Below are 21,716 nucleotides of genomic sequence, written 5' to 3'. Positions count from 1 at the left end.
ATCTATGTTTTTTATAGCTGTTCCGTCAATTTGTAGATATTTTACTGAATACTCCATCAATATAGCGAATTATAAATAAATATTCATGTAAAAGTAAACCGTAGACATGGTCACCCACAGATTACAAGTAATATTTGATGATATCGATATAGGGGGTGGTCAGTGGCGGTTGTCGACAAAAATGCATGTAAAGTTGTAAATATATATATTGCAGATAGTGTAACCTATGTGTATCTTCATTTGTAGAACCACTGTTTTTTAAGAAAGCTATAAAAACGTGGTTCAAATAACCTCATTTTTACATCATTTGAGCTGTTATATCTTCTTCTATTACTTTTTCTTCAAGAATTCAGGACAAATAATCTAAATATGTTGTAAATCCGGTTCAAAGATTGCAATTATTGGACTTGGTCGTTCTGATCAAGACTTTTTCTCAACTTGAGGGTCTCTTTTGAGGGTCGATGCGGGTAGTGAGGGTCCCCTTGAGGGTCGCTGCGGGTAAGCGAGGGTCTATTTGAGGGTCGCTGCGGGTAAGCGAGGGTCTATTTGAGGTTCATTGAGGTTCGTTTATTATGCTAGCCAATCAGATCTAGCTATGTGGAAACAAAAGATGATAGATCAATTCTAGCATATAGAACAGGGATGAACGGATGCCCCAAGAATCTTGCGTATCTTTTTCTACAAATTAAACAGTAAGTTCCTCACTCTCTTCTTCCTCAGTCATAGTACTATCTTCTAGTTACTAAATCTGTCATGTCGCAGCTCTCCGATGTCTACGCATCATCTAGCTTCGATGGGGTGCAATTAGACACGCTACAATACCTTGTTCCTAACGATTCCCTATCCCAACGCGAAAGCCAGAGTCAACTACTATCCGAAAGTCAGTTTGGATCAGTTCCAGACCTTCCAGACCTTCCAACCCATCGATCGCGCGTGGCACCTCAGGCCCCAGACACTCTTACACGAATCAAACCAGACCGTATCAACGAGTACGTTGTCTTTACAACTACAATGACCGCAGAATTTATTCAGTGGTGGCTTGAAACCGACTTTGGTAAGAAGAAGCGGATCAACTGGGATATGAACCGTCGTGCAGAGTGCTGGAAAGGGTTTCAACAAGTTGCAAATACCAAAGATAGGAAGCCAGGCGTTATATGCAAACGGTGCCGTACAATTCTTGAGCACCCAACTACCAACCATACTGGAACCTCATCGATGCAGAAACATCTCGATGGGCTAAGGTGCCGACAGCGAATACCGAAGAAGGGTAATATCCAGCAACTACTTAGTGACGCGGTATATTTGAACCAGCCTATATTTAATATCAATACTAATACTATTTTCACTATTATTTAGGCTGAGAGAAGACCAGCGCCTACCTTTACCCAGCAAATATGGGAGCAGAAGATCCTAAACCTGATCACTGTATCGTATTTACCCTTCCTATTTGTCGAACATCAAGAATTCCACGACCTCCTTTCCTACGCACGGCTAGCACCCACACTACCAAGTGTTCCATCAAGAAAGGTGATTCGTGAGCGCCTTCAGGATTTTGTTATAGAACATCAACAGGAGACACTACAACGGCTTCCATCTAGTGCAAGAATGTCGATTGCGCTTGACTGTTGGACTTCTCCATTCCAGCAAGCATTCATGGCTATCACAGGATACTTCCTAGACCAGGAATGGGAGTATCGCGAGGTTCTCCTTGGGTTTGAGCCAATATCTGGATCTTATACTGGAGTGAACCTCGGTAGGGTTGTTCTCTAGATCCTAGAGAAGCACCAGATCGCTGACCGTATACTGGCGGTGACAACTGATAATGCGTCTAATAATAAGACACTTATCGCAGCGGTGAATGATTCGACTAAGACGCTACAGCAAGAGACAGATTCTACAATTGTCCAAGTGCCCTGCCTTGCGCATATTATTCAATTGAGTCTAACTAATTTACTTGGTAAAATTAAGGCCGCCCCGAAGAATAACAACACCGAGACGGAATGGTCTGAAGATCGTGTACATTCACTTCGTGCACGCCAGCAGAAACATGAGATCGCTGATACTCTAAATAAGGTAAGCTTAAAGCTTCTATTTACGAATCATAATCCAATAACGATAATAATCCTTATAGGTTTGCGGCCTTACAGTTTATATCAACGGAAGCCCTCAACGCAAAGAAGCCTTCTTGAATCTTCAATCTAATAATGCTGGGATAAGGCTTCTCCTAATCCAGGATGTCCGTATACGATGGAATTCGACATTTCTGATGCTTCGGCGGGCGAAAAGACTTCATGATATATTCGACAAGTACTGCAAGGACTACACCCAAACCTATTTTGTATTGAGTATTGAGGGGTGGCGGTAGATTGACTATCTACTTTGTATTCTCTAGCCCTTTTTTACGCTTACTACGCTAGTTTGTCGTACTAAAGACTCGAGTATCCACCTTATCTTTAGGATTTATAACAAGCTTTTTGATCATCTTGAAAGATCAATTCGTTAGCTTCGTCGAAAGAAAGTTCACTGGAAACAGCTGATACTTTCCTCCCTTGAGGCTGCGAAGGAGAAACTGAAGAAATACTACGGTGAGACAGATGATATCGAAGGTAATCTTTATGCAATTGGGACGATCTTAGCGCCATCAAGTAAGATGGAGTTCTTTTCAACAGGTGATTGGGACCTAGATCCTGAGATAGGAAAGGACTATAGAAAAGAATACTGTAAGAGTCTTTAGTCTCTTTTCGAGAGATATAGCCAACGTGTACCATCAGATATGATACAGCCTAATAGCCAGTTATTAATAACTGAATCGGAGCTAGAGAGGGCCCTTGACGGTGATTCTTCACCACGATCAATTACTCCACAGTACGACGAGCTCACCAAATATCTCCAGAGTGGTAAGTAAATAAGCCTATGTGATGAATCATATAACTAACCTCACCTGATTAGATACTATTAAAGGATCTGTTCGGATCTTCTGGAAAGATCATCAGAGAGAGTTCCCTGTTCTTGCAAGCATTGCCCGTGATATCATGTCAATTCCAGCAACTGGTGCCGGAGTTGAGCGTCTGTTTAACTCTGCTCGGGATGTATGCCACTACCGCCGGGGGTCGTTGAATCCAGAGACTATTCGTGATATTATGTTGTACATGTGTACAACAAAATTTGATATTGAGGAGGAGCAGCGGCTGATTCTCCAAGAGTATCTCTTAGACCATGAGATAGCAGCTTCGGCAGAAGCACTTGATGTCCAGACACATACCTTCGAGGCTATCAGTGATGACGAGGAGGAGGATATTGAGTTGCGTCTTGATACACCGGCTACTGTATCAATTATGCAAACAACCCCAAACGTACCGCCACTCTCAGCGGTTGCCGCTGGAAAGCGGCCTGCGGTCACTTCTGGTGATGAGGAAGATTCTGATGCCGATGGATTTGTGAACCCGGAGGAGAACCTATTATTATCCTTCCCTAATACGCAGTATCGTGTATCAGGTAGGATACGGAAGAAGTCGAGACTACTGGATGGGTATATAGTTTGACTCTTGGCTTGTTAGAACTATGACTAGACACTATGCTATAGATGTAATGTAAACCATTCAAAAATTAAACCCCTATTCGAGGATGAACCTATGGATGCAATAAGGAGTGTATCCTCCTGTAAGGCTATACAATGATGAAGTTTTTAGTTTACAATTACAATGAAATACAGCTTGTTTCTACATAATTTATGCAATTGACGCCCAGTCACGTCTTTTACCTGTTTGTTATGTTTGACGACCCTCAGGGTCCCCGCGGGTAACCCTCATGAGGGTCGGCCTGGGTACAACCCTCCCCGCGGGTCCAGGTCTCGGACCCTGACCCTCCGCATGGGGAGGTGAGGGTCAGGGTCGTGGAGGGTACCCGCGGGTTCTAGCCAGGTCTACTCTAGTTTATTATATTACTATATCTCTTCTTATATCTAAATCTATAAAGGGAAAGTTATTAGAAGATAAGAAAGAATATAGAGAAATATTAGATAGGGTTAGTTAATACTATCAGAGATTAGGTCTAGGATAGTTATATTAGACAGAGGAAATAGTATATATCTAAATATATATATACTAGAAATACTTAGTAAGGCTATTTTTAACTAAATATTAAGAAAGCTAATAAGAATAAACTAATACTTATACTAGATAATATATAGGGAATATCTTAGAAACCAATATTGTAAGGCTTTCCTACTAAAAGTCTATCTCCTAATATAGTTCTATATTATACTAGAGGGCTATAAGATCTAGTTATAGTTGAAAAATAATCTATAATTACTAATTTGATATTACAAAAGATTTAGAAGACTTGTATTATAATCTCTATTGGTGAACTGTTTGGGGTTATATCCTATATTTAAGTTAGTATCAGAAAAGATATTAGTACTAATACTATAAGTCAGAAACTTTAAAGATTATTAATTAAGTACCTATTAATATTACTACTATAGATCTATCTTAATATATTAATACTTAGATTTAGGATCTGTAGAAGAAAGCTTATTCCTATTTTATGTTATTTAGTCCTAATTATAATATTTTGGTTTTCCTAGTTATTAGTTCTTTAATTAATTTCTAACTAGTTTAAGTTATTAATATCTCTATAAAGTTACCCTAGAAATATATACTAAGATATCTAATACTAAAATAGTAGACAACCAAAATATATCAATTTAGAATATCTTTACCCTAATAGATAATATAGTAATATAATATATTAAAATAAATAAACTAATCCTAACTAGTATGACTATCTAAAAAAAAGAGAATTTATACTATTAAGTAAATATTTAATACTCTATAAAGAGTAATATTTCAGAAAAATATAATATTATGCTCTTTTACTATAGAATACTAATTACTATATATAATATACTTAGTAATAGAATCTACTATCTCTTTAACTATATTAGTTTAGTAGAACTATAGAAATACTACTATAATATCTAAAAAGAAATCCACCTATAATAGGAAAAAGTAGCTAAGCTATAATAGTAAAAAATAAAAGATATAAAAACTATTAAGAAAATTTAATAGTAAATTTTAATTAAATAGAAAAACTATGATTTTATAGGTAAAAATACTATTAAATTCTTTTAATAGATAAAGAACTAAGTATTTACTAAAAAATTTAGTAAGTTCTTAAATACTAATGTATTCTACTAGAAAGTTAAGTTATCTATTAATAACTATATTATTAGAAGATATACCTTTAGAAAAGAAAGTAGTGCCTAAAAGACTAAATATCTAGAATATAGTAACTTAGTTAAAATCTACTAGAATCAAATTCTATTATCTATTCTTTAACAGTATCTTAACCAAGTAGATCCCTAGATAGACTAGGATAGTTTTATTTATCTAATAGATAAAGATTTCAATCTTCTAAGAATTAAACTAAGAGTATATACTCTACTCCTATCTTCTAAAAAGAGTACTTCCCTATTAGAAAATACTACTATAGTTACTGATAAAATAGAAGACTATAATATAGAGGAAGAAAAGAATATAAATAGTAGTAGAATATCTCTAATTAGTTCTACTTTACTAATAATTATAATAATAGATAATATAAATATATAAAATAGAGCTTAGAAAGTAATAAAGAGATATAGAAGGTCTCTTCTACACTATAGGAAATTACTACTATAGTTGTTAAAGAAAGTAACAAAGAAATAATTATTCCTACTAAAAAATCTATAAAATATAGATACTTACTATATTCTATAACCCTAGTATATATTCTTAAAGTATAGGACTTCTTAAAGTAGAAAAATAGTCTAGTTATATTATATAATATTAGGAGAAAATTAATAAGTTTTAGAGATATCACTATTAATACTCTTTATAGTAGGTATACTAAGAAATTAATAGAAACTCTATAGATGATAAGTATGTTAAAGAATTACTAGTAGTTAGTAAGCTAAGTTACCCTATTATATAAAAAATATTAGTAACTAGAATTAGTTTATAAAAAACTACCTTTACTAGTTTAGTTTCTAGCAGAAAATTAGTCTTAGTTTCTATTATTTTAAACTATAATACTATATACTACTAGTCTCTAATTTCTCTACTACTATAGAATAGTTAACTGCTAATAACCTAATTAACTAACTCTATATAGAAGGTACTCTAGATATCTATCCTTAGAAATATATATATAATAATAGTACTACTATACTATCTAGTCTCTTTTTATAACTTAGAGAAAACCTTAATAGAGAATATCTTAAAGGACTATAATTACTAATATACTAAGAGTTCTAAACATACTATTACTATTTAAGTAAGAAAATAACTAAGGTTAGGTAGTTTTATAGTATATAGTATTTAAATATCTAGTAACTAATCTAATAGAATCTCTTCTATAATATAGTCTATATCTTTTTCTGACTTAATTATATATAGTACTTAATCTCCTACCCCTATTAAACTAAAAGTATATAACCTAGTAAGAATACTAAACTCTAATATCTGGATATTAATATCTAGGATTATCTTAAGACTAGATAGGGTAATAATATCCTATAAGAATCTATTTTTTTACTTAGAAGAATAAAAAAATTATACTATCCTATCAAAAGGAATATATAAAAATAGATAGCTTTTAGATTAGTAAAAAGCACTAAGATATATAGTTATATTTCTAATAGATTTATTATCAGTATTAAATCTTATATATAGATAAAGATAGATAAAGAGAAGTATAATACTAAACAGACCTATAAAATATATAGTATTAGTAATATCTATCTTTTTCTTTCTTTTCTGCTATATAGATTAACTAGATCCTCTACTACTATCAGATAAATAGGACTTTAGATAGTATATCTACTTATCTAAAAATATTATATAATATATAAAGTTATCATATATTTTTGATGTTATAGGGCTACCTATGTCACTATAAATTCTTTCTCCTTTTTATAAAGGATATTATTATTTAAAATTTTATTTATATATTTTTTGCCTTAGATTTCAGGTAGATATCACAGTTTCTTAAGGCATTATATAGACTTTTATCTAAAAGTTATATCTTTCAATATATATTTTAAAGTCTTAGATCCTATATAGCCAAGTCTTTTATACTAATTATTTATTTCTATATCTTTATCTTCAAGATATATAATCTTATTCTAATATTTATTATTTAATATCTCTATGGGATATAGTATATTCATATTAGTTTTATATAGTGTATCTTTATTGCCTTTTATTATTGGTCCTTTATTACTATATATAAACACTATTTTCTTTGAAAATAGATAGGCCTTTTAGCCTATTAATGCTTAATATATTAATATATAATTTAGATATATATAGCATATTGTGTATTATATATATATTATTCAGGTTTATTTGAATAATAATAGTTCCTCTATATTTATTGGTATTTTGAGTGCTTTTCCCTAGTTTTATATTTTATTTACTGCTCTTTTATAACAGAAATAATTTATATTTATAACAACAGAGATAGTAGTAGCAGTATTAATAATAAAATTATAAACAGGTCTAATCTGATAGGGTAATTTACCTAGACAAACTTTATTATTTATAAGTATATTATTATGGGGTTATTTAGACTTATATTTCTATCAAGATCTAGTAGAAGATTGTCAATCCCTATATTAATATCCTAACCAGGTATAGTATCAAAATTATCTAAATCAGATAGAATAGTATCAATAATAGTAATATCTTATTATTTTTTTATGTATCTTATTTATATTATTTGTGTTATTTAATTTCTACAAATTAGGATATTTCTTAGGATATAAGAAGTAATAATCATTAATGTTTTAATTAATTTTATAGTAGCTTTTACATAAATTTCTATTAAAAGGTTTTTTCTTTTTGCTTATTTTGTTATTCTTATCATTTTATTTGTAGAAAAGGTTATTAATACTTTGAATAATAATATTATATTTGCTATATAATTTATTAATAAGTGATTTAATTAATAAAATAATAGTGTATACCTTAGGATTATTATATAGTAATTATATAATATTTTATATAAAGTCTGAATAGTCTTTATCTAAACTATTCAAAATCCAGGTAATAACTACCTAGTTAGTTAGTATAATATTCTTAGATTTAAGGTTATCAATAAGTAATTTCACCTTATTAAAGTATTACTCTATAGTATAAAAATTACCTAAAGTAGTATTAAAAAATTCTTTTAATACTAGGAATTGAGTAGTAAAACCCTTAGGGTTAAATAGCTCCTTTGGTATATTATATAACTAAATATTATTAGTCTTATTCTTCATATATAATAAAGGATTGTTATCATAAAGTAGCTTAATAATAGCTAGTATTTTCCTGTTCTTGGCAAGGGCGATTATAGTTTTATGTAATATTATTCTATTAGGATCTAGGGTATTAAACCCTAGGTCTTCCTCAATTAATAATGTATAAGCCCTAATTAACTATATAATAGATTTTTTAATACCTAAGAGCTTAGACACCTTAATTTTTGAAAGATTTGAGATTTTTGATATTTTTAATATAACCCTAAGGCTTTAGGGTTTTCAGGGTATAGAAAAAGATCAGATAAAAAAAGATAAAAAGATAGTAGTAATATAAGCTATACATATGGTAATATGGGCTTATAACCTCTGAGATTTGTTAGGTCTTAATAGGCTTAGGGAAAGTTAGACAAAGAAGAAGAAGAAGGTATTTGGTTTGCTCAATAAGAAAGAATATTAGTGTTTGTAATATTTGCTGATATTGCATTAATTGTCTTACTTGTGATATTCTTATTCTAATGGGAAGAAGGTCCTATATATATCAAGCATTATAGCTAAGCCTAACTTTTATTATTATAACCACCCTTTTTATTATACGTAGGCCTAGGCGATGTATGGGCGTCATAAGCGGGGTATTAGTGAGCTAAGGTACCAATGCGGGCGCTATAAGCGGGGTATTGCTGAGCTGAGGTGCCAATATGGGCGCTATAAGTGGGGTATTGGTGAGCTGAGGTGCCAATACAGGCGCTATTTAGCTATCAGCACGGGTGCCACTCAGCCGTCAGTATGGGTGCCACTTAGGTGTCACCTATCGGTTGTTATAGCCGGAGCTTTGGCGTATTTTGTTATTGGGTTTTATAGTATAATATTCATATTAAATCTATATAGACATATTAATAATAAGGATAGATTTTATATAGATCTAGATATCCTAAACTTAGATAGTATAAAAATTAAGGATAAAAGAAATATTAGATTACTAACTAGAATTAATTAATTACTGAAAATTAAGTTACTCTTAAGATATTTTTTTTATAACTATTTTTACTATAATAGTAAAAAGAATAGTCTAAGAGAGAGAATCTCTAATAAGCTCTAAGATAATATTATCTAATTATAATTCAAGATCTTATAATTTAGAAATAAAAAGAAATTATCTAAATAAAAAATAACAAATATATCTAGAAATAGTTAATTATTTCTTATTGATATCTCTATTATAATATCTAGATTTATATTTCTATTACTAAAAAAACTTTATATATAACTTATTACAATCTAACATAATAATTATTTAGTAAGTTATATTAGTTAAAATAAAATTAAAAAGTTATTAAAGTATAAATACTACAAGAAATATCTATTATATAATATATAAGGATATATTAAAGAGTATTAAATCTATTGAGAAACTAAAATATCTTAATATTAACTCTTTAGTAAGCTATAATTATTATCTAGTTCTTTCTAATTATTCATTAAACTAATAATAGACTTTATTATAAAATTATTAGTAATTTAGTATAAGAATTATATTATTAATATAATTCTTATAATTGTCTACTAACTTATAAAATATATAAAATTTATTCTAGTTTCTACTAAAATAAGTATAAATAATCTTACCTACATATTATTTAATAAGATTATATTAGATTATAGTCTAATTTTATTATTTTAATTATAGTTAAATCTATACTATTACTCTAAGATTAAGCTCTAAACTGAATTACTTTTTACTATTAAATAGATAATTAAACTAAATAAATAAATTAGCTCTAATTACTAAAGGTTACCTAATATACTTATAATAATATCTAGAATAAGTTAATTTAAGAAATTTCTTTTTAGATTTTATTAAGATTTTACCAAACTTAAGAATTTAGATTAGAAATAATTAAAGCACTAGATATAATTATAAAAAAAATAAATTATTTCTAAAATCTTTATAAATCTAAATATATAACTTCTATAACTATAGAACAGTTAAAGACTTAACCATTCTCTAGTTAGATATCTTAACTAGAAAGCTTATTATTGTTAAGCTTAACTAAAAAAGATAAGCTCAACTATTTATAGTTAAAAGCTTTAATAATAAAATAAAATAAGCTTAACAAAAATTGTTAAAGCCTAACTAAGTTCAAGACAAAATATCAAAATATATTTCAGATGCTTGGAGTTCTGCTAAAGGCCCAAATAGGCTTAGCCTATTTGGTCAGTCACACCGCTGATGAATAATATTCTGCCTAAGGACTAATCAGGCCTGGTCTACTATGGCTTACCGCCCAGGAAATTTAACATAAAAAGGGCCTGTACCCCCCCAGCAAACCTATCTTTATCATCATCTTCATTGATCTCTTTCATCTTATCTTGTGATTACTAAGCTCAAGACTAATATTCCAATACAATGTGATCCTGGAAGTGCCATACAGGCCTATTTCGGTCACTGTACTCTAGTAACCTTAGTGTATATAAACCTATAACCCTCCGATAGTAATAGAATATACTCTTTCACTTCTAAAATCTTATATAGTAGTATACCTTAAACTAGAATAAGCCTTCTATAGCTATTCTAGGAAGAATATTACCTATTTAATCCTAGTAAACTCTCCCCTTCTAGATCCATCTAGACAAATAAGATTTAAACAGAGCTTAATATATAAGAATAGATATAATAACTACTAATAAACTTCCCCTTATATATACCCTTATAAGTTATTGTAAAATTCTAAGAAGATAAAAGTAAAAAGTCTCTAAAAATATAGATAGTCTAAAAGACTCTAAAGAAATATATTATACTTCTAACTAAGAAGATACTATATTACTATACTATGTAATTTATTAAAAAAATAATCTATTAAGTAAGAAAATATATAATCAATAGTTAGTAAGTAGGTAAAAATTTAATACTAAGACCTAAATTACTCTAAAGAGTATCCTTCTAAAAGAAAATTCTAGTAGTATAGACTAATAAGAATCTCTACTATAGTTAGAAGAAAAAGACAAAAGAGAATATATATAATTACTTTTACTCTTATTTTAATATAAAACTAAACTATCTATTTATTATAAGTATATCTCTCTTAATCTCCTAAAGTTATTATTATTATATTATAATCTAATATATTTAATATTCTCTATTCTCTCTTCTCTAAGATAGAATAAACTTTTACCTACTTTCTAGTAAATATAGTAGAGAACTATTAAATCTTTCTTACTATAACTAAAGATAAATAGTATATCTATATAATAAAATAGATAACTACTTTACTTTACTAAGTAAATATTACTATAGCTATAATAATAACTACTTTATTAGCTACTACTATAATACCTATTTTATTAGAATCTAATAGCTCTTTCTAAGTCTATATAGAACTAAAGAAGACTCTATTAAGGAAAATTAAACTTATTCAGAACTATAATAGTTATATCCTATAGAATAGTATTTAAAAGTTTCTCTATAATTATTAATAATTCTTTAATAAAATAGTATATTTTACTAATACTTCTCTTAATAAATCTAATAAGATTATATATACTTATAGTACTTTAATTAAGAAAGTAGATAATATATAGGTTATATACTAATATTAATATAAACTAGACTTTAAGTATCTAATTAATATATAGGTAGTCTTTAAAAGATAGATTATATAGAGTTTTAGTAAATATTTTAGTAAGACTAAGAAATAGGAATATTTCTTCTAAATAAAGTAAGATAATTAGTAGTATTTTAGTAAATATATTATAAATAAATATAGTACTATAACTAATTATAAAGGTATTAGAATCTATAAAGATATTCTAATCTAATATCTTATTATAGAGATAAATATATATCTTTAGTAATACTAAAAAGAAAAATATAATTAACTAATAATACTCTATAGAATTATTAACTATTTTCTAGTATATAAATAAGATTAAACCTACTTAAACTATATTAGATAATCTATACTATAGGACTAAAGAGACTTTATAGATCTAAATACTATTATAGTTATACTAAACTAATTATCTAATTAGAAACCTAAGAGAATAATTACCTACTTTAGATATAGAAAGAAAGAATATATTAGATATAAGTATTACTTAAAACTAAAAAATAATACTTCTAAATAATTAGAAAACTAGAAAAGGTTAATAATATTAAAGTACTTTCTATAATCTTCTTACCTATAGATCTACTTAATCTATATTTATCTCTTCCTAAGTAAGAGAAACTAATTATTTAATTATATCTTTAACTATAGATAATTTACTATTATTCTATAGTATAAGTCTAGGGAAATCTAAAACTTCTATCTATATAAAGACTTTACTAAATTATAGTATATTATATACTTTTATATTCTAGAAAACCCTATAAAAGTACCTAGAAATAGGGATATTATAAATATCTAGTTAAAAGCTATAGGTCTAAATACTTAATAGAGACTCTATAAAAATAGATCTATCTATCTAATTTCTAATTACTATTAGATTTTAGTAAGAGTATATTACTATATAGATCCTAAACCTCTCTAACTATAACTTTATTCTTAGAAAGGACTTCTTATAGTCTAAAAATCCCTAGATTAATTAGGCTAGTTTATAGATAAAACTATATAATTACTACTATATATATATATAGTTAAAGTAATTACTTTCTGAATATTTCTTAAGTATTAAGATATCTAATTTAACTTTCTCTTACTAAAATAGATCTTCTAAGTAATATAAAAGTAAGATACTAAAGTAATACTTTTTATAATATAACTATAAAAGGAATATAATTCTGCTATAAAAGGATTACTCTCTAATTATAAGAACTTAGAGATTATAAAGATTTTATAGAAGTATAAGAATATATTTAAGAATAAACTCCTTAATATATTACTTCCTAAATATACTATATTATATAAAATTTACACTAAAAATATAGTTTCTATAAATATTAATTATTACTCTCTCTCTAATAAGAAGTTCTAAAAATAGATATAATAAGTTAAAGATCTTTTTAAGAAAGATTTAATTTATCTATCTTTAAGTATCTAGAGTTTTCTAGTTATTTTTATACAGAAACTAAACAATATCTAATAGATATATATTAATTATTAGACTTTAAATAATTTTTTAAAGAAGAATAACTATCTATTACTATAGATCTAGAATCTCTTAGATTATATTAATACTATAAAATATTTAATAAAAATTAATCTTATAGCTAACTACTAGTAGATTTAGATAGAAAAGAACTTAATTAAGAAGATAGTCTTTAATATAATATAGGGAAAGTATAAGTAACTTACTATACTATTTAATCTTTATAATACTCCTATAACTTTCTAAATAATAATAAATAAGATTTTTTAGTTTTTTCTTAGCTAATTTACTATTATTTACTTTAATAATATCTTAATCTACTTAAAAATAATAGAAGAGTATTATAACTATCTAGATAAAATTCTAAATATTCTAGAAACTAAATAATTAATTACTTAACCCTATAAATATTTAATTACTACTACTAAACTAAAATTCTATAGTTATATTATTAGAAATAATTTAATTTACTCTATACTAGTAAAGATAAATAATATTTAAATATAGCTATAGCTAAGAAATATATATAAAATTTACTAGTTTATAGATCTTACTATATACTATTAATAATTTATCTATAGTTTCTCTTAGATATATATACTCCTATATAAACTTTTTAAAGAAATTAATATTAATCTCTAATAATAGAAGTTCTATCTAGTTATATAGATAAATATATATAAAAGTACCTTTTAAATATTAAAGAAAGTACTTATTAAAGCTCTAGTCTTAATCTAGATATATTTTAATAGACTATTTATTATTAAAACTAATATTTTAAAATAGATAATCAGAATAGTCCTACTATAGACTAGGCTAGATAGAAAGTTATACCCTATATTCTTTAATAAATAAAAATTCATAAGTATAGAACTAAACTATCCTATCTATAAAAAAAGAGTTTCTAGCTATTAAAGAAGTTTTCTAAAAGTAGGACTAATTTCTAGAGAATAGAATAAATATAGAGATTATTATTAATTTACTCTATACTAGTAAAGATTAATATTATTTAAATATAGCTATAGCTAAGAAATATATATAAAGTTTATTAGTTTATAGACTTTACTATATACTATTAATAATTTATTTATAGTTTCTCTTAGATATATATATCTCTATATAAATTTTTTAACAAAACTAATATTAATCTCTAATAATAGAAGTTCTATCTAGTTATATAAATAACTATATATAAAAGTATTTTTTAAATATTAAAAAAAGTATTTATTAAAATCCCAGTCTTAATCTAAATAGACCCTAATAGACTATTTATTATTAAAACTAATACCTTAAAATAGATAATTAGAATAGTTTTACTATAAACTAAGTTAGATAGAAAGTTATACTCTATATTTTTTAATAGATAAAAGTTTATAATATAGAACTAAACTATTCTATCTATAAAAAAGAACTTCTAACTATTAAAGAAATTCTCTAAAAGTAGAACTAATTTCTAGAGAATAAAATAACTATAGAGATTATTACTAACTATAAGAACTTATAATATCTAAATACTATAGTAAATAATAGTAAGTAAATAGTTTATTAGATTAGTAAATTTTAAGAGTATAATCTAAAAATTAAGTATTAAAAAAAAATACTATAATCTCTAATATACTAAGTAGAAGACCTAATTTTATTAAAGAAGACTCTATAAATATATTAAATTTTTAACTAATTTAGAATACTACTTTTACTATAACTTTAGTATATTTTAAACTCTCTTAAACTATTATAAAAGTCCCTAAAGAAAAGTAGTATAATATAACTATATACTTTTTAGAGTTATAAAAAGTATTAACTAATAAACTTACTATAAAAACTATATTAAAGTTTACTCTAAATTTAAGTTTTTAAATACTTAATAGTACTAATATAGAAAATTATTAACTATTTTTTACCTATAATAATAGTCTCTATATTCTATTTTTAAAGTAAGTTTTCTATAGAGATCTATTATATAGACTATATAAGAAATTTAGTTATTTAGATTTCTCTAATCTAAATAGAGTAGTTAAATCTTATATTTAGTAACTATAAATAAGAAATAATATTAAGTAAATAGTAAAGTCTTACTCTAGATATTAGATTTTATAAGAATCTTAAATATTTCTAGAGTATAAATCTATATAGTATATAGTTATAGTAAATATTTAACTATTTTAAAGATAGAGTATTAACTTTATTAGTTAATTATCTATAATTCTAAATAGTAATAGATAAATTATTATAACTATTAACTATACTACTAACTAACTAGTTACTAAAACTATTCTAAAAGTAAATAAAGAAACTATAAATTATTTCTTATATAATTAGATTTTTACTAACTATAGTACTTTAATAGAATTTATCTCTAATCTAGATATAAGTTTTATATTAGAAGTAGTTAAGTACTACTTAAAACTTATAAATATAAAGTATAAAATAACTATACTATATTACCTATAGATAAATAGTAAGGTTAAAAACTTTAATAGACTTATTAATAGAATACTTATAAAATACCTAATAAATAAGTCTATAAATATATAGAATCTATATTTTCTAATAGCTACTATTACTATATACTATTATAAGTATATAAATATAGACTTTAGTCTTTATTACTTTATATATAGAATATATCTATAATTACTTCATAATAATTTAGTACTACTTTATCTCTTTATAGACTAAATAGAGAAATTAAAATACCTACTTAATATAAAAATCAAAGTAAATAAGTTACTTCTTATAAGGACTATCTAAATAAATTATATATATAATAGCTTAGTTATAAAAACTAGTTTTTAGAAGAATACTTAAGTATTTATTTATAATAAAAATAGAAAGAAATTTAAAAGTAAATAGTTTAGACTATATTAAATTTTAGAATTCTATCTACTTAGAATATATACTCTAGTAAAGCTAAATAACTATATACTTAGAAATTTTATTAATAGATCTAGATTTCTAAAAGTAAATATTAATAATCTAATTTAATTATAGATATTACTAGTAGTATATAATATAATATAGTAAGTAGGAATATATCTTTACTAACTTAAAAAACTATAAAAAATTCTTAAAAAAGAAGATTTACCTTCTATATACTTAGATTTATCTTTATTTACTTAAAAAAATAGAATAAATTTAGATATAATAGAGTATATTATAAGAAAGTAGAGAAAAAAGTAATTATAAGATATATAATTAATAAGAACTAAAATTATCTATATAAAAGAAAGAATTAGAGTAAATTCTAATTAGAAACTTTAGAAGATAAATTAAATCTAAATAACTTATAAAAAAAAAGAGAAAATATTCTCTTAAATACCTATAATATTAGAGATACTAATATATCTAAATAGATATTATTTAAAGAACTACTAGTAGTTATAATATTAATAAGAAAGAATTATAAGAAAACTAACTAGATTAAGTTAAATTAGAGATACTTAGACTATAGAATACTATAAAAAATATCTATAGAAAATCTTAGAAAATATCTCTAAATAAAAGAAAATTTATTATTTTAGAACTATATTTAATTAAAGAATAAATTACTACTATTATTAATCTCTATTATATCTATATTCTCTAGATAACTATACTTAATTAAGAATATATAGAGATAGATCTTATTCTTATAAAGGTATTACTATATAATAGAAAATTACTAAAGAATATAGTTATACTAAGTCTAATTATATTAATATATTAGTATAGAGAAAGAAAGGTCTAAAAAGAGAGACTATAAGAACTTATTATAAAAGATACTATATACCTAAGTATATAGAGAATAAGAAGAACTAATAATATAAGAGATAAGTATAATAATATATAGTAAATTACTATAGATAATTAGACTAGTTAATTTAGACTTAACTCTAGCTAAATTAGAAATAAAAAGTATCTTCTAGAGTTTAGAATAACTAGGATTAATCTAGTAGAGTTTATTAAGAATAAACTTAGATAGTTAGCTAATATAATCTATAAACTATTAATAATAAAAATAAAGAGAATTATAGTTAAAAATTTATAGAATAAATAGTTTAAGTTACTATTCTAGAATATATAGTTTATATAAGTATTTTAGAAAATAGAATTACCCTCTATACTAATTATAAAGATATAGGAAGTAAAAGAACTATTATTCTTTCTATATTTTATATACTTATTCTTATTAGTAGTAATAGTTCTAACTTACTATATATATAGTATAGAATTAAGTATTTATATAGTAAGACTTAAAAATACTACTATATTAATTAATATTATAAAGAGACTTACTCTTAAGTAGTATAAACTTAAGAATAGTTAAAAAGTTAATAGTTAAGAAGTTTCTAAATATATCTAGACTAGTAATAGCTAGAAAAAGATATATTAGTTTATAAATTAAAATAAAAAAATATAAATAAAACTTACAATTATAACTATATATAGTTAGAAAATAAAGTAATATTATAATAGGGTAAAAATAAGATAATTTTAGAACTATAAGATTTAGAAGAGAATCTTTAATTATACTACTTATAGTAATATTATCTATACTTTTATTATAATTAGAATCCTTAAAAAAGTTTAAGATAAAAAGTATTTACTTAGAAATATAGAGAGAAAAGACTTTTAAATTTAGTTAAATATATTAGAATAACAATAAAAATAATAAAAAGAGAATAATAAATTCTTATACTTATATTTAATCTAATATCTATAACTATATATTAATTTATATATTACTTTTAGTATAACTAGAATTTACTTAGCTAGAGTAAAATATTAGTAAATCTATAAAAATATATAATAATATATCTAATTCTACCTAAAATAAGATTTTTAGAGATTAATAAAACTTACCTATATTAAAAAACTTAAAAATAGAAAAAATTAAAATAGAAATAATAAAGGAAAACTAGTAATTAGGATTAAGAAGAGTAGAAAAAGAAAAAAACTTAAGAAATAGAAAGTTTATTTTTAAGTTAATAATATAATATAATTATACTTTTTTAATAATTAATCCTAAGTACTTTCCTAATTATAGATAATAAGACTACTAAAGTATAATAATATAATTATAAATATAGTAAAATTTAAATATACTACTATATAATAGACTATCTCTATATTTTATACTAAATTTAACCCTAATTTAATACTTTTACCTACTTCTAGTTAAAAATTAGATAAAAAGAAAGTATAGGGGGAGAGATATATATAAAAGTATAGATATTTTTATACTTTTAGTAATAGAGAAATAGAATATAATTAAAAGAAGTTAAATAAGATTATATTTAAGAAAAAAAAATCTACTTACTTAGTAAAAAGATTATTATCTATATTAATATCTAAATTAGAATAATCTAAGAATTTCTTACTACTCTTTTATAAAAATTAATAAAGAATATACTCTTCTTTATAAAGATATATAATTATTTCTAGAATATAGTAGAGTATTTAATATATAAAGACTTAGTTTTATTTACTCTTTTAAAAGATATAAAAATTCTTAAGAGTTAACTTAAGAAAGTTAGATATAAAAACTAGAAGTTTTTAGATAATAGTATCTTTAGATTTACCTAAGTATATATTTATAGATTTATAACTTAGAGAACTTTTCTTAATAGAATATTATAACTTAAATTTCTTTAACTATAAGAAAAAAGTTAGTAGTTATTTAAAAAATACTAAAATAAGAATATACTTACTATTTTTAGAGAAAAAATTATACTCTACTTATAAAGAAATAAATAATTAGAGTTAACTATCTCTAATTTCTCTAAAAGATAAGTTAGTAGATTCTTTTAAAAAAAGTACTATAAAGTAGAGTTTCTAAAAGTATAGTTTCTATATAAATCTCTAAAAACTAGTTTAAGACTAATAATTATAGTTATATAGAAAGTAAATAATCTAAAACTATTCCTATAGAAATTATAAGTTTCTTCTATAGAAGTAATATTACTAATTTACTATACTTATACTATATAAAGTTATTAAGAGTTTTAGTAGTTCTTTATCTCTATCTACTAATTAGTATTTTAAAGAACTAATTAATTAAGAAATTTTTAATTAAATTTAGTTATAAAATACTCTATTAGTAGATTCTTATTTATATCTAGATTAACTAATTTTATTAAATTATTAATAAAAACTTAAGAAATAATAGAAATAGATATAATTTATAATAGATATAGAGATTTAGAAATAGAGAAAAAGTATATAGTAATAGTTACTTTAATATATAAGTTATCAGTAATAATACTAGTATAGTAATTTAATATTTATAATTTAGAGAAGTTAAACTAAAATATCAATATTATACTAAAAAGTCTATAAAAATAACTTATCTATTTTAAAGAAGAAAGTAAGTAGATATAATAACTAAGTAGAAGAAAATCTAAAGGTAAAAGATTAGATAGAGAAATAGTAAAGAAAAAAAAATAAAAAGAAAGAGAAGTTATAAATCTACTAAATATATACTTAACTATTTTATAGAAATTACTACTATTATAATAAATTATAAGAATAATATAATAATAATATAATATTAATTATATTTTATTTATTTTTTAAAAAATTAGACTAAAAAGAATCTGAGACTTTGTATGTCTCAATAGGCTTAGGGAAGGTTGGATAAAGAAGAAGATTGGTGTTTGCAATGTTTGCTGATGTTGTATTGATTGTCTTGCTTGTCTTAATTGTCTTATTCTGTGTTGTGTATGGGGGGAGAGGGTTATATATATATTTAGCTGGCTTAGGCAATATTGCTAAGTATGGTAGCAGTAGCACCGGCATAGTTACATCCGGGGCACTAGCATAGTTACACCCGGAGCACTGGCACAGTAACCCCCGGGGCACCGGCATAGTTGCACCCGGGGCACCGGCATAGTTGCACCCGGGGCACCGGCATAGTTACATCCGCTCTCTAAGGCTTGTATAGCCTAGGCAGCGGTAATATTTGTAATATTCATAGGTGCCGCTCGGCCATCGGTATAGGTGCTGCTCGGCCATCGGCATGGGTGCTGCTTAGCTGTCGGCACGGGTGCCACTTAGGTGTCATCTATCGGTTGTTATAGCCGGAGCTTTGGCGTATTTTGTTATAGGGTTTTATAGTATAATATTCATAAAGAATATATATAAACTATATCTTATCTAAAAGTTTATAGTATAGGATAATTACTTTAAAATATAAAGATATAGTTTTACTTAGGTAGGGGAGAATATAATCCTAAAAGTACTATATAGGTCTATTTTAGTTACTATACTCTAGTAACCTTAGTATATATAAATCTATAACTCTCTGATAATAATAGAATATACCCTTTTACTCCTAAAATCTTAATTAGTTATAATAGTATTTTAATAGATGAAAAGAGAATTATAACTATTTAAAAATAGTAATAATCTTAGATATTTAGAGATATCTAAGTTTTTCTTAGATTCTATAATTTTTATTATTAATATATATACTAATACTCTTTAATTATATTATCTCTTACTAAATTCTTCAAAGAGAGTAAAAATAGAAGAAAATCTAGAGTAGTAAAATTAAATAATAGAAAATTAACTATATTTTATACTCTTCTTAATATTTTTAAAAAGATACTTTTACTATATTTCTTTAATTCTAACTAAATTATCTATATTAAAATAGATATATCTAGATTTAGAATAGTTAGAATTTTATTATAATCTAATAATAAAAAAGTATAATATTTAGTTATATTTTAGTCAAAGAAATTTATCTCTATAAAGTATTATTATTTAACCCTAGATTAAAAACTATATATAATAGTATAGTTATTTAAATACTAGTATTAATATCTAGAGAGAAATCTATACTAAATTAAAATTCTTTTAGATTATAATAATCTAAAATTATTTATATAGTAGTAGAAGATTAATAGAAAATAAATATAATAGTACTTATATTTAACCCTATTTAATTTTATTATTAAATATTAGTTAGAGAAGACTAATCTAGTAAATAGTCTTTCTTATATACTAGATATTAAAAAATCTTTCTCTATAATTAAGATTTTAGGTCTAATTTATACTTAATTTAAGAGTAAAAAGATCTTATTTATTTAAGAAATTATTATAATTAATAAATACTTTAAGAAAAAAAAGTAGTAAGACTAGTCTATACTTAGTATTAACTAAAGTATTAGTCTATAGAAAATTATTAGAAACTAATATCTAATCTATTAGTAATTATAATCTTAAAGATTAGAAACTAGAATCCTTTATCTAAATTAGTAGTATTTTAATTATATTTTAATATAATTCTAATAGTACTAGAGAGAAATCTATTTAGAATTTATCTATCTACTCTCTTAAATTAGATAATTTTAGTTTCTATAAA

The 21,716-nt window shown here is 24.3% G+C and overlaps 1 protein-coding gene across 1 annotated transcript; it reads left to right on the top strand.

Moving 5' to 3' along the window:
* Positions 1-753: 753 nt before the first annotated feature.
* On the top strand, positions 754-3,565 carry N7533_012471 (uncharacterized protein; the record flags this gene model as incomplete). Its single annotated transcript, XM_057109121.1, has 9 exons — positions 754-1,296; positions 1,357-1,753; positions 1,853-1,908; positions 1,969-2,073; positions 2,132-2,338; positions 2,555-2,606; positions 2,820-2,897; positions 2,950-3,495; positions 3,558-3,565. The coding sequence occupies 9 exons, from the start codon at positions 754-756 to the stop codon at positions 3,563-3,565; spliced, it is 1,992 nt and encodes a 663-aa protein (XP_056954222.1).
* Between the last annotated feature and the right edge of the window lie 18,151 nt (positions 3,566-21,716).

The sequence above is a fragment of the Penicillium manginii genome, assembly GCF_028828005.1.
Source record: "Penicillium manginii strain IBT 31320 chromosome Unknown utg000009l:1.0-3297300.0:1.0-3298630.0, whole genome shotgun sequence".
NCBI lineage: Eukaryota > Fungi > Ascomycota > Eurotiomycetes > Eurotiales > Aspergillaceae > Penicillium > Penicillium manginii.
Note: the sequence above shows the minus strand (reverse complement) of the source record. Positions and strands in the feature narration are given on the sequence as shown.